The following is a 12384-nucleotide window of genomic DNA, read 5'->3' as shown; positions in this document are numbered from 1 at the left end:
TTTTAAGTATTTGACCTGAATACTTAGATTTAAGTCACAGAAATCACTGGCAGGACATCAGTTGTACCATCTTTTAGCCTACACACAACACTTTAATTTATTTTTACTAATGTTTTTTTTTCCAATTTTTCTCCCCCAGTCTAGTCGTGTCCAATTACCCTGAATGCGTCCTCTATACTGATTCGACCATTCACCGCTGACTGAGGACGCCTCTCAACTGACATGCGCCCCCTCCGGTACGCACAGTCAGTACAGACTGCATTTTTCACCTGCACGAGTCGAGTTCATACACTTGACGGGCACTGTGTATGGAGGGCCACACCCCCATCAGCATTATTCCTCAGCCCTGTGCAGGCGGCATCAGTTGCACCAGTTATGAGGACCTATGATCCGACTTTCTTACCCTCTAACCCTGAACATGTTGCCGCCCAGCCCAGTCGGAAAGGCAGAGCAGAGATTCGATACGATGTATTCGAAACCCCAACTCTGGTGCGCTAGCGTACTTTACCGCTGCGCCACCTGAGTGGCTGTTTTACTACTGTTTTATCCTGTTCAGGGAAATGGTGGGTCCATTATTCTCAGAACATTAGAAAAAAGTATTGATTTCTTTAATTTTTGCTAGTCAGATTTAAATGTTTTAGGTTTTCCAAATAAATGTATTATTAAATAAAATCAACTAAATTCAAGCATTTTATATATTCAAGTATTTTCAAGTATTTTTTTTTATTTTTTATAAATATATTTTCTTTATGCATTTTCTCCCCTTTTTCTCCCTTTTAGCGCGTCCAATTGCCCGATTGCGTCATGCTTCCTCTCCACCAATGCCGATCCCTGCTCTGATTGAGGAGAACGAAGCTAACCCACGCCCCCTCCGACACGTGGGCAGCAGCCGTATGCATCTTATCACCTACACTTTGACGAGTGCAGTGCAGCTCAGCGTTGTGTACGGAGAGGACACACCCTGAGAGCACTCTTTTCTCATCTCTGTGCAGGCGCCATCAATCAGCCAGCAGAGGTCGTAACTGCACCAGTCATGGGAGAGAGACCCCATCCGACTTAGTCCCGCCCATATCTGAACAACAGGCCAATCGTTCGATTCATTGTTCATGTGGCCGCTCAGCCTTAGCCGGCAGGCAGAGCTGAGATTCGATACGATGTATTCGAGATCCCAGCTCTGGTTCCGGCATGTGTTTTTACCGCTGCGCCACCTGAGCAGCCCTAAGTTTTATTATTTTAAGTTTTAATATTTAATATTATAAAAAACGCTAGCTGACATTTCCAACTCGTCGTTTCGAATCTCAGCTCTGCCATCTGGCTGGGCTGGGCGCCTACATGAACAACGATTGGCTGCTGTTCATACAGGATGGGAGCCGGATGGGGATTCCTCATAACTGATGCAATTACGACCTCTTCTGGCTGATTGATGGCCGAGGGAGAGAGATAATGCATTGATCAGGGTGTGTCTCTCCGTACACAAAGCTGATCCACATATGAACTCGCTTTGTGCAGGTGAAAAGATGCAGTCGGCTACTGCACACCTGTCAGAGGGGGCGTGTGTCAGTCTCGCTCTCCTCAATCAGGATGAAGATCAACATCAGTAGAGAGGAAGCATAATGCAATTGGGTAATACGCTACAAAATAATACTAAAAAAAAAGGAATAATCATAATTAATTAAATTTAAGTAAACAAAATACAGCTTCTTAATGACTGTCAATGTATTGAAGATTTTTTCCCTATCTTGTATCACCCATGTGGAAAAACTAACTGCCCCTCCTAAACCTAATAACTAGTTGTATAACCCTTGGAAGGAACAACTGCAATCGAGCGCTTGCTAACACTTGCGATGAGTCTGTTATATCATTGTGGAGAAATTCTGGCTTACAGGATCATTTTAATTCAGCTACAGTGGAGGATTGTCAAGCACAAACTGTTCCTCTTGCCACAGCATCTCAGTGAGGTTTAGGTCAGGACTCCAGATGGAAGTGCATCGTCAAGCTCCATACAAAACAATGCAGCAGTAGTTTAGCAGCTTCTCATCTGAAAGCACTTTGACACGCCCACAGATGACATCACGGTTCACGATAAAAACCTAGTATTCTGTGGTGCCAGGCGCTGTTCGGAACTCGCGAACTGTAATGGAGCCCCTTCAACCTATTGAAGAGTATTCGTGACAGATAACACATAATAATAATTACACAAGAGCTGACATAATCCCTCATTGTGTGTCTCTTCAGGGGGGCGAGTATGGCACGGATGAGGATGAGGAGATGAGCCCCATGTTCCCTAATGCTATCGAGGTGTTTGACCTAGCTGAAGGCGAAGACATGCTCTCTCCGGTGGAGATGGACCCAGAGAAGCTCACCCACAAGTTCAAAGAGGTAAGTGCTGCTGATGCTCACCAAACTACTTGCTACTTTAAACATGACGGATGCCGTGCTGAAGTTCAGAGTAGGGTTCAAATCTGCAAAATGTCACATGATACAGTAAAGTTCATGTTACTGATGGACATTAGCTTTTACATGTGCCTTTTTTATCAGTGATTCTGTATCTGAATTGATTAATGCTCATAAACATGCAAAATGGACAATTCCAATCCACTAACCCTTCTATAAATTTTTTTCATCCCATACTTTTTGAGCAGCTAGTTAATACAAGTGGACCGGAGCCTTTATTTACATTATCATATTTTAAGACAAACCCGTTAAAATACATCGCTAGTATTACAGTAAATTACATTAATACTAATAAACACTAAATACTAGGGGTGTAACGATACACTCTGCTCACGATTCGATTCGATTCACGATACTGAGCTCACGATTCGATTTTCTCACGATTTTTTTTTTAAGTGTAAACAGTGCAAAACAATGCACATTTTCTTGTACATTTTTGTCCCTTGCAATTAAAGGTAATTACCAAGAACAGAGTACTTTACTGTAACCTAACAGGTTTACTAAATTTAAGTTACTTATTGCCATCTTAAATTGAAAATCAAAGTAATCAAACAAGCTCATTGAGCTGAGCTGAGTCTTTAAACAAATTTTCTTTGTTGCTTGAACTAATGTATTAACAAATTACATGTAAAATGAATTACTAATGTAAAAAAAACATTGTATCAGATGTTTATTATTTAAATGGCTTTATTTATATACTCAACATGGAACAGAGTGCTACAACAATAAATTATAAAATACAAAAACAAAGACCCATCTCAATTAGACCAAAAGGTCTGATTGTGTATATTACTTGTAAATTTGCATCTAGAGTGAAAGAACACATCAACAAAGCATCACTCAACAAAATATAAATGAAAATGTGCAAAAGAAAAAGCAGCATCCAGTTCACAGTATTTGTAAGTATTTAGTGAAGATTGGCATTCAGAAAAACCGAGCTCATCTTTAAGGGGTTGATCCTGTTTCTCCTTTCTGTTATGATCTGCCCCGTTTTGGAAAAGATTCTCTCTGAGGGGACAGATGTTGCTACAATACACAGTGACATGTATAAGATGTGGGTCTCAGTGGGTCTGAACTTCTCTGTTAAAGTGGTTCCTCGTGTCCAAACTTTACTGTTTCCTGTCACTCATTTTCCTCACCTTTCCAGCGTGTAATGTCTGGCTACGTAAAGCGCAATGTAAAACTTCATCAAGTTCTCTTTCTCCATTTCTCTCTCTCACTCCCTCCTGTTCATGTGCACGCTGTCCGTGTGTGTGTGTGTGTGTATGTAACCCCGCCCCGCCTGCTCAGTGTAAACACACAAACGTCACCACGCATCTTGACCAATCACGTGCGGCTTTAACGAAAAAAAAAACTCGGAAAAAAAACGAATCGGCTCCGGATCCTGCCGTTCATTTTAAAGAGTCGACTCTTAGAGCCGGATTGTTCGCGACCGACCCATCACTAATAAATTACAGAACGCACGTGCACTCGTACAATCGCGCAGATGTCCACGATGCACATCGCTACATTTTTGCATCGCGATGCATCGTGAATCGATGTATCGTTACACCCCTACTAAATACAGAATATTAAGCAACAGGCATTGCGTATCATCCGGCTACTACCATACCTACGGTGAAACCAGCCTTATGTTATTTTGGAGGTGGGAGGTGTTCTCAGGTAGACTAGTAGGAACAGAGGGACAAACAAATGCAGCAAAGTAACAAGCAACTACCCAAATCATGAAGGCAAAACAACACTGGAGTGATTTTTGTACAAGTTTTAGTGTCCTTAAGTGTTCCAACCAAAGTCCCACAGTAGACATATTTGATTAGTCACACTGACCACACACACTTTTCATCTAATGTTATCCAGCTCAGTCTAAAAAAAGGACCGTTGGCTAGCAAAACTTGAAAATAGGGCTAGCGGTGAAAATAAATCGGTGACAAAAACACTGACTGCTGTTATAGCGTATGTGTGCGTGTATGTCTTTAAGAGAGGTGTATAGTGGGAGATGTGCTCTGGCAAGTTCAAGGTCAGCACATGGAAGAGGGTGCGTGTCCAAAAAGGTTGAAAACTCCTGCTACAGTACATAAGTGTTATGTACGGATACATAGGCAAGATAGCTAACCAACTCTGGAGTTCTCACAGTGCAGTGAAAATTCGTACTGTGTCTGCATGGACTTCCTGACAACATGAGCAAAATGATTGAACTCTTCAGGCAGAATATTAAGAAACAGGCATTGTGCATTATCCGGCTACTACCATATCTATGGTGAAAACAGCATTATGGCATTTTGGGGGTGGGAAATGTTCTCAGGTACACTAGTAGGAACTGAGGGATGAACAAATGCAGCAAGATATGGTAACATGTTTGAAGAGAACCACATCAAGACTGGGATGACGGTTTACCTTTTAACAAACAACCACACAAAGCATGAAAGGCAAAACAACACTGGAGTGACTTGGGATGAGTCTCTGAATGTCCCTAAGTGTTTCAGCCAAAGTCCAGACATGAACCTTATTAAACATCTGTAGAGAAACCTAAAGACGGTGGGTCAGAGATACTCTCCTTCCAGTCTGAGAATAAACTGCACAAATCCAGCTGTGGAAAGCTCGTCATGTATGAGATGTAACTGCTGCTGAAGAGGCTTCTACTAAGTATTATGTAAAGAAATTATATCATGATAATTTTTTCTATACTGATCAATCTCAATAATTATCTCGATATAAAATTGGGTAACACTTTCACAGTTTTTAAAGAATATTCTTAAATGCAGAATAATTACATCAAATAGAACTGTTTTAATATTAATAAAAAAATATTAACATTAATTAATATTTTAGATATTTATTTACTACAAAAACATAATATAAATGCAACATAGAATGCAAATGACACAAATCAACACAAATAGTAAAAACTGACTAACACTTTGGTCTTACTATAAAAAATATTAAGAAGATTTTCCACCAGGTAGTTGATACCTTGTGAAGGTTTTTAAAGCCTTCATTCTCCACCATATTATTGAGCATCACATCATTGGCCATGTAAAATGGGTAACAGCTGCTGTTATGTCGTGGTGCCTTTTCAATTTTTCCGTATGAAGGCAGAAAAAGACGCCACAACTGACTCCACTGCTTGATGGCTGGTTAACAACACTTGAATGCTGTTTCATTACACTCTCTGTGTACTCGACTGGGTGGTATTTCTGCAAATTATGAAATAAACTGGAAGTGTTTCCTGACTTAACTGTGCTTGGACTTAGGAAATTCATACCACTTCCATCAGCCTTTCTTTGGAACAATGTTGTCGAGAGCAGACGGCTCGGCTCACCCTTGCCTTTTCTTTCGGGCTTCTCTACACTGGCCGTCTTCCCATAAGTGCTATTCCTCACCTCGTGTAATTCAGCGTGCAGCTTGATTGGCTATAGTGCTGGCTTTACGCCTAACCTGCATGTTGCTGGATTAGGCTGCTTGCTATGCCCAGTGAGACGGAAAAATAGCAATGAAACTACAGTGGTACTTCGGTATACGTCCTTAATACGTTCCAGATCCTTGGACTTATACCAAACAGGACGTATACCAAACAAATTTTTTGCATAAGAAATAAAGGGAAGATGATTAATCCGTTCCCATGAAAAAAATCCTATTGTTATTGGCGTATTATACGTTGATGGGGTTGTATAAGATAATTTATAAAACGGATAGTTCCGGTCCTAAAATCTGATTGGCTGAACTGCGTTCAAAGCCGTTGTAAAGTCCCCGATATACGCGCACCTGTGACCACCTCACATCATTCCATATTAATACGCCACTGAAAAGAAAAAGTACAAACTTGGTTGAACACTATTTAAGTCATGTACTATACATGGAAATGTCCAGATTCATATAAACAGTAATCCTAATCATTAAGCGGGTGTTTCGTCCAAGAAATAGTGTAATAGTTTGCGAATGTTATGTTCGCCCTCATGTTGCCTAGCAACACGGCACACCGTTAACGGGACTGCAGTACCTGTAGTACAGTACCTGAAAATTCACAGAGAGTTATAGCGAGGGTTGTTCACTGAATGGTAGCAACTGGCGTAATGACGCTCTTGGCTTTGTCTCGCGAGAGGTAAACAAGGGTAGCGCGCGGTGTCATGACTCATTTTGACCCATACAAGTTCTAGCACGCGAGTCGTATTCCAAACAAAGGTCGTATACCAAGCAAAATTTTTCGCGGCCAATCAGAACGTATACCAGGTTGGACTTATTCCAAAGCGGACGTATATAACCGAGGTTCCACTGTATGTCGAAAGCTTATAATACAAATCAAGATCGTTTTAATACCCAGCACTAGTCTGAATACTTAAACATGTTTTTACTTCATCATTATGGGTTATTACATGCAGATTGATGAGTAAAAATGGCAAATATGTCCTTTCAAAATAAAATCCACAACACAAAGTGTGTGAAAACGTCAAGGGGCAAGAACAAACTGCATGTTCACATACTTAGTGGGTAGCACTGTCGTCTTACAACAAGAAGGCCATGGGTTCGATTCTCAGGTGGAGCGATCCGGGTCCAAAGACATGCAAGTGAGGTGAATTGGAGATACAAAATTGTCCATGACTGTGTTTGAGATTACATTTGAACTGATGAATCTTGTGTGATGAGTAATTACTTGCCTTGTCATGAATGTAACCAAAGTGTAAAACATGACGTTAAAATCCTAATAAATAAATACTAAAAAATCTTTGTCCATCACCATTATTCTCTGTCCAGCTCCAGATAAAGCATGCTGTAACTCAGGCTGAAATCCAGCAACTGAAAAGGAAGGTAAGATCATCATGATCGGTTCTGAGTTTACTGTAAACAGGTTTGCAGGAGTCTTTAAACTTATTATTTTTCACCGTAGCTGGCTCACGCGGAGCAGGAGAAGCTGCGCTGGCGGATGGAGAAAGCACAGCTGGAGCAGACGGTACGGGAGACGAAGGAGCGCATGGAGAAGCTGGAGGGCTACTGGATGGAGGCTCAGAGCCTGTGTCAGGCGGTGGACGAGCACCTCAAGGAGACGCAGGCCCAGTACCAGACACTGGAGCGCAAGTACAGCAAAGCCAAACGCCTCATCAAAGAATACCAGCAGAAGTAAGTGATGAAATGATGTAGGAATGGACCATCATGTAGGAATGGGTGCTATAGGGGTCTCTTTTAATTGATAAATGGGGTGGGGGTGACAAAGTGTACAGAGCAACAAATGGGCTACAGTCAGTAATTGTATTTCCACAAAATTCTTCTGTATGGTAGTATGGAGTAGGTGGATTTGCTACTTAAAATATAGTAAACAGTTTCACCACAGGTCCTCACACTGCTTCATGCAAACCTAAAGGATTCCCAAGATAAGATTAGCCAATGGGTCTGTCTGAAAACCTAGTGAGCTCTCTACATAAACGCATTTTACATCATCCTACATGCGCTCCCGAAAAGAAGGCTGTCTAAATTCTTAGAGGCCTTAAAATGCTGCCTACTAAGGTGCCTTATTTCTGAGTGATAATCTGACTGAATAGCAAGGAAGCACCTGACGCTTCCTTAGCGGTGAAGGCAATCCCAGCATTCAATGCAGAGCAACAAACTGAGTTCTTTTCAAACGTAAATAAATACTCATTGATTTTTAATTTGTATAAGAGTGCACAAGTGTCATGCATTTGCAAATTTGTGACAATTTCACAGTCTTTGGTACACAGACGGAGATGTTAGCTGGCACGCTAGTGGGTTGTGTCACCTCAGCCCATTGGTTTAAAGGGCTTGAGGCTAACTGTTCGATTAGTAAGTGAAAACTGTGGTGACGTAATCGCTGTCTAAGTAGTGCGTCTAAATAACCTGCCTTATAAGTTTGATGTCTTATTGGAATCCTCTACTTAGGCAGCTGCCTAGGTAGGCAGCAAGGCAGCTCACTGGGTTTTTGGACACACCCTATAAAAACTCACTGCTGACTGAAGAAGTTTAACTGGCAGACAAATCCCTAGCCAGCAGTGCTACTGATTATAATAATAGTAAATATTACTAGTAAATAATAATTTTTTTTTTTTTTTAATTATCTATTTTTTCCCACAACCTTTTTTTTTTATCCCCATTCTAATCGTGTCCAATTACCCTGATTGCGTCCTCTATACTGATTCGACCCTTTTTGCCACAGACTGAGGACGCCACTCAACTGACTTGCGCCCCCTCCGGCACGCAGTCAGTACAGCCTGCATTTTTCACCTGCAAGAGTCGAGTTCATACACCGAGAGACACTGCGCACGGAGGGTCACACCCCCCCTCAATGTTATTCCTCAGCCCTGTGCAGGCACCGTCAGTCAACCAGCAGGGGCCGCAGTCGCACCAGTTATGAGGACCTATGCTCCGACTCTACCTCTAACCCTGAACAACAGCCAAACGTTGTTCATACTGCCGCCCAACACAGTCGATACGATGTATCTAGAAACCCAACTCTGGTGCGCTAGCGTACTTTACCGCTGCGCCACCTGAGCGGCGCGATTTAACATTTTTCATTCATGTACATTTACATTTTCAGCATTTAGCAGACGCTCTTATCCAGAGCGACTTACAGAAGTGCTTCCATAGTGAACATTTCATTTCTCAAGTTTAGGTAAACAACAGTCAAAGAACACAAATCTGCTAAAACCTGTTAGAACCAAAGTGCTTTTTTTTTTTTTTTGGAAATGGAAAAGGATGGAACAAAATGTTAGTAAATGTAGTAATTAAGTGCGTCACGATTACTGATTAAATTGCACTATGAGGTGGTCCTAGCAATCCTACGGCAATTCAGTTAGCAATCCCTTAGACAAAATGTCCAAGATGTCAAAGTATAAAGGTGCTAAGTCGCCCAGGTGGCGCAGCTGGATGTTCCGCTAGCACACCAGCTGTGAGGTTCTGAACACCCCGGTTCGAATCTCGGCTCTTCTACCGGTCGGCTGGGCACAATCGGCAGTACCTGCAGCAGACTCTAACTGGCCACTGTGACTGGAAATTTTATATTTTATTAGTTATTTGCATTAAACTCATAAGTTTTTACTTTCTTAGTTTAATTAGCAGAGGTAGAAGAGACTTTTGGAAGGTTTCCGAGGTCCAGAGATATGTTGACCTTGGCATGGGCACCCCCGCACACACGGTTTTGATACTCATGCATTCTTATGGAAGTATGCCATGTTCCTAACAAGCTGACTATTCTTGTAGAATGATAAACAAGTTTGGTGTGGAAAGTCGACCTTGAACTAAATTACTAATAAAGCGGGGTATAAATACTGCGACAGGGCGGACGGTATCCACCTTTCTCTTCTGTAAAGGCACGTGTGTGATTGCATTATGAGATCGGTCCTCAGCTGAGTAATAAATTGATTATTTTGCTCTTATTATTACCCCGGTTGTCTGTGTCAATCTTTAAGGGCTATTTTGAATTCCCACAACACCATTGTGTTTGCTTGGTGGGGAAATGACTGGACCAGGTGGGTGGGGTCTTCAAACGCTGTGCAAGGACCCTGGTTAGCAGACCGAGGCACCTACGCGGGCGTAAAGAAGGGGTCCGCTAGGACTGCGCCGCGCCAACGGGCATGTGAGCAGCAATATACCCTCCACGAACTTAAATAGGAATCCACAGCAGCGGAAGACAAATTGACCGCTAAAAAGGGATTGATTGATTAGTTTTAGCGCCGTACCGACACACTGGGGTCATTTATACGCCGATACTCAAGTTGCTTCTTCACTTTGTGTCATTTAAAACTAATTATAAAAGATGTTTTAGATTTAAATAAATTAAAAAATTAATAATTTCCCCTGGTGCTGTCGATTTAAGCACATTTCGTGTCTCGTTTTCATTAAAAAAACCTCAGTCTTTCTGAGTTTAGTGCTTTGCAGTCTATCAGTATGTGTTTGTTAGTCTCTCTTTACATTGATGGCAGGTTGGAGCATCTTCCCTAGTGAGGAGATGCTTGTGTGTAAGCTTAGAGTGTCAGATTCGGCATCTTGTGAGGATGGTTTGATTTAATCGACTGTCCATTCTAGTGTAGGTTTGTCCTACTTTTGGCTCTATTTCGTACAGTTTGTTTTGTGGTTTACTGTCCCTTTCATTCTGCCATCTGTTTTTAAAGAATGAGAAGATATTTGGAAAGGCGTCTCTGGGGGGAATGGGTCGTGTGGTGATCGTGTCTGCAGTGGATGTTCTGGCGATCTGATCTGCTCGTTCGTTTCCTGGGATTCCAATATGGCTTGGGATCCAGCAGTAGACTACATTATATTCCTGTTCTTGTAATTCTTTATCTTTTCACAGTATTTCGGAAATAATGAGGTGGTCTGTGTCAAGGTGTTCCAAGGCTTTTAGGCATGATTTTGAGTCTGTAAAAATAAGGAATTTTTTATAGTTGCTTGTTTGGATATATTCTCCGCTAAAAAGGGAAAAAATGCATAAATACATTTTTTAAAAAGTGTAAAGCAGCTAAAACACTACTCAGGTAACTGATTTTGGAAAACTCCCAACCAATTTAGTGGCTGACGGGCAATTTTGTATCTCCAATTCACCTTAGTTCCATATCTTTGGACATGGATAACCTGTTACTACCTGTCCGGTCATGAATGAAACCAAAGACATTTCAACATTAACATTGTTTTTTAAAAGGAACATTAATGTATGTGTGTGTGTGTGTGTGTGTGTGTGTGTGTGTGTGATGCAGAGAAATAGAGTATCTGAAGAAGGAGACGGCACAGAGACGCGCACAGGAGGAAACGGAGGCCGACCACAAGGAGGAAACAGACAGCCTCCAGGGAAAGGTACGTCAAGTTAAAAAAATACTTCTGATTTAGTTTGTGTTTGCATTGCAAATTAATGCAAAGAAATGGGGGGTGAAACAGAAATAGAGTGGGGAGAGAGAATTTGAGAGACCTTGAGGAAGTGAGAAAGAAATAAGAAAGGAAGATAAAGGTGAGAAGTAGGGATGTCCCGATCCGATCTCAAAGATCGGGATCGGGGCCGATCAAGGCATTTTTTAATTGATCGGAATCGGCTTTATTAAACCCGAAAAACAAGTCCAACTGTGAAGTGTAACGTCTGTAATGCAAGCGCTTCACGAGCCGGTAGGAGCAGAGCTGCGTTCATTACTGTTTATATGGTGTGTGAGTCAAGGATCACTCCGGTTTACGAAACAACGTAGTGATGCACTCATTTAATAAAGAAATAAATACACGGTATATTCACATATTGTCGGGAGCAGAACACTTTATTAACTTCTTCTGTTACAGTACCGAATAGCCGACAGTTGAGTCAAGCACGCTGTTTCATGTTCTATGGAAGGCCTAAGGGGTCAAAACACACTCACTTCGTGTACAAACGTCCATCAAACCCTTGTCACAATACAAGCACTTTAAGAACTGGCTTTCCTTCATAACAAAAGAGCCTTTCCATTTCAGGTTTTACTGTAATGCTTTCAAGTAACTTATTTTCTTATATTCAAGTTAAGCTGCTACACAGATTTCTGCTCATTTTTAGTGCATCACTGCATTAAACAGATTTTTTTTCTTCGAATGTAAAGTTTAAAGTAAAACTGTAATTATCTCACTCATTTTGATTGATTTTGTAAAAATACAAAAACATTAGGCCAATAGTTTGGATGCAGCATTTTTCCCTTCAGCACTGCAGAGCTATTTAGTTGTTAAACATATACACTGGATTAATGTGAATAACTGTAATGTACTTGAAGTGTGCACTGTGTGAACAGTATTATCCAGGTCTTATCTAGAAAATACAAGTATCGGTTTGAGACTCGGTATCGGATCGGGATCAAAATTAATAATCGGGATCGGTATCGGGAACAAAAAAAACGTGATCGGGACATCCCTAGTGAGAAGGGTAAGGCAGAAAGGGGAATTTGAAATGACAGTGGAAATTTCAAATGAACCGTGAAAATGAAGCAC

General features: G+C 41.3%; 1 protein-coding gene and 1 long non-coding RNA gene across 4 annotated transcripts in view; one reads left to right on the top strand and one right to left on the bottom strand.

Moving 5' to 3' along the window:
• The window catches only part of LOC134336133 (uncharacterized), an 83051-nt gene that overhangs the window by 51636 nt on the left and 19031 nt on the right, over positions 1-12384 (bottom strand). The window lies entirely within an intron of this gene.
• ppp1r9ba (protein phosphatase 1, regulatory subunit 9Ba) overlaps positions 1-12384 on the top strand; it is a 91685-nt gene that overhangs the window by 74188 nt on the left and 5113 nt on the right. For both annotated transcript variants that reach the window (XM_063018825.1, XM_063018824.1), the window contains exons 7-10: positions 2236-2379; positions 7204-7257; positions 7337-7566; positions 11148-11244. In XM_063018825.1, the coding sequence (XP_062874895.1) occupies positions 2236-2379; positions 7204-7257; positions 7337-7566; positions 11148-11244 (525 nt within the window). The remainder of the gene's footprint in view (positions 1-2235; positions 2380-7203; positions 7258-7336; positions 7567-11147; positions 11245-12384) is intronic.

The sequence above is a fragment of the Trichomycterus rosablanca genome, chromosome 22 (genome assembly GCF_030014385.1).
Source record: "Trichomycterus rosablanca isolate fTriRos1 chromosome 22, fTriRos1.hap1, whole genome shotgun sequence".
Classification (NCBI taxonomy): Eukaryota; Metazoa; Chordata; class Actinopteri; order Siluriformes; family Trichomycteridae; genus Trichomycterus; species Trichomycterus rosablanca.
The sequence above is the reverse complement of the archived record's forward strand: the minus strand, read 5'-3'. Positions and strand labels throughout refer to the sequence as shown.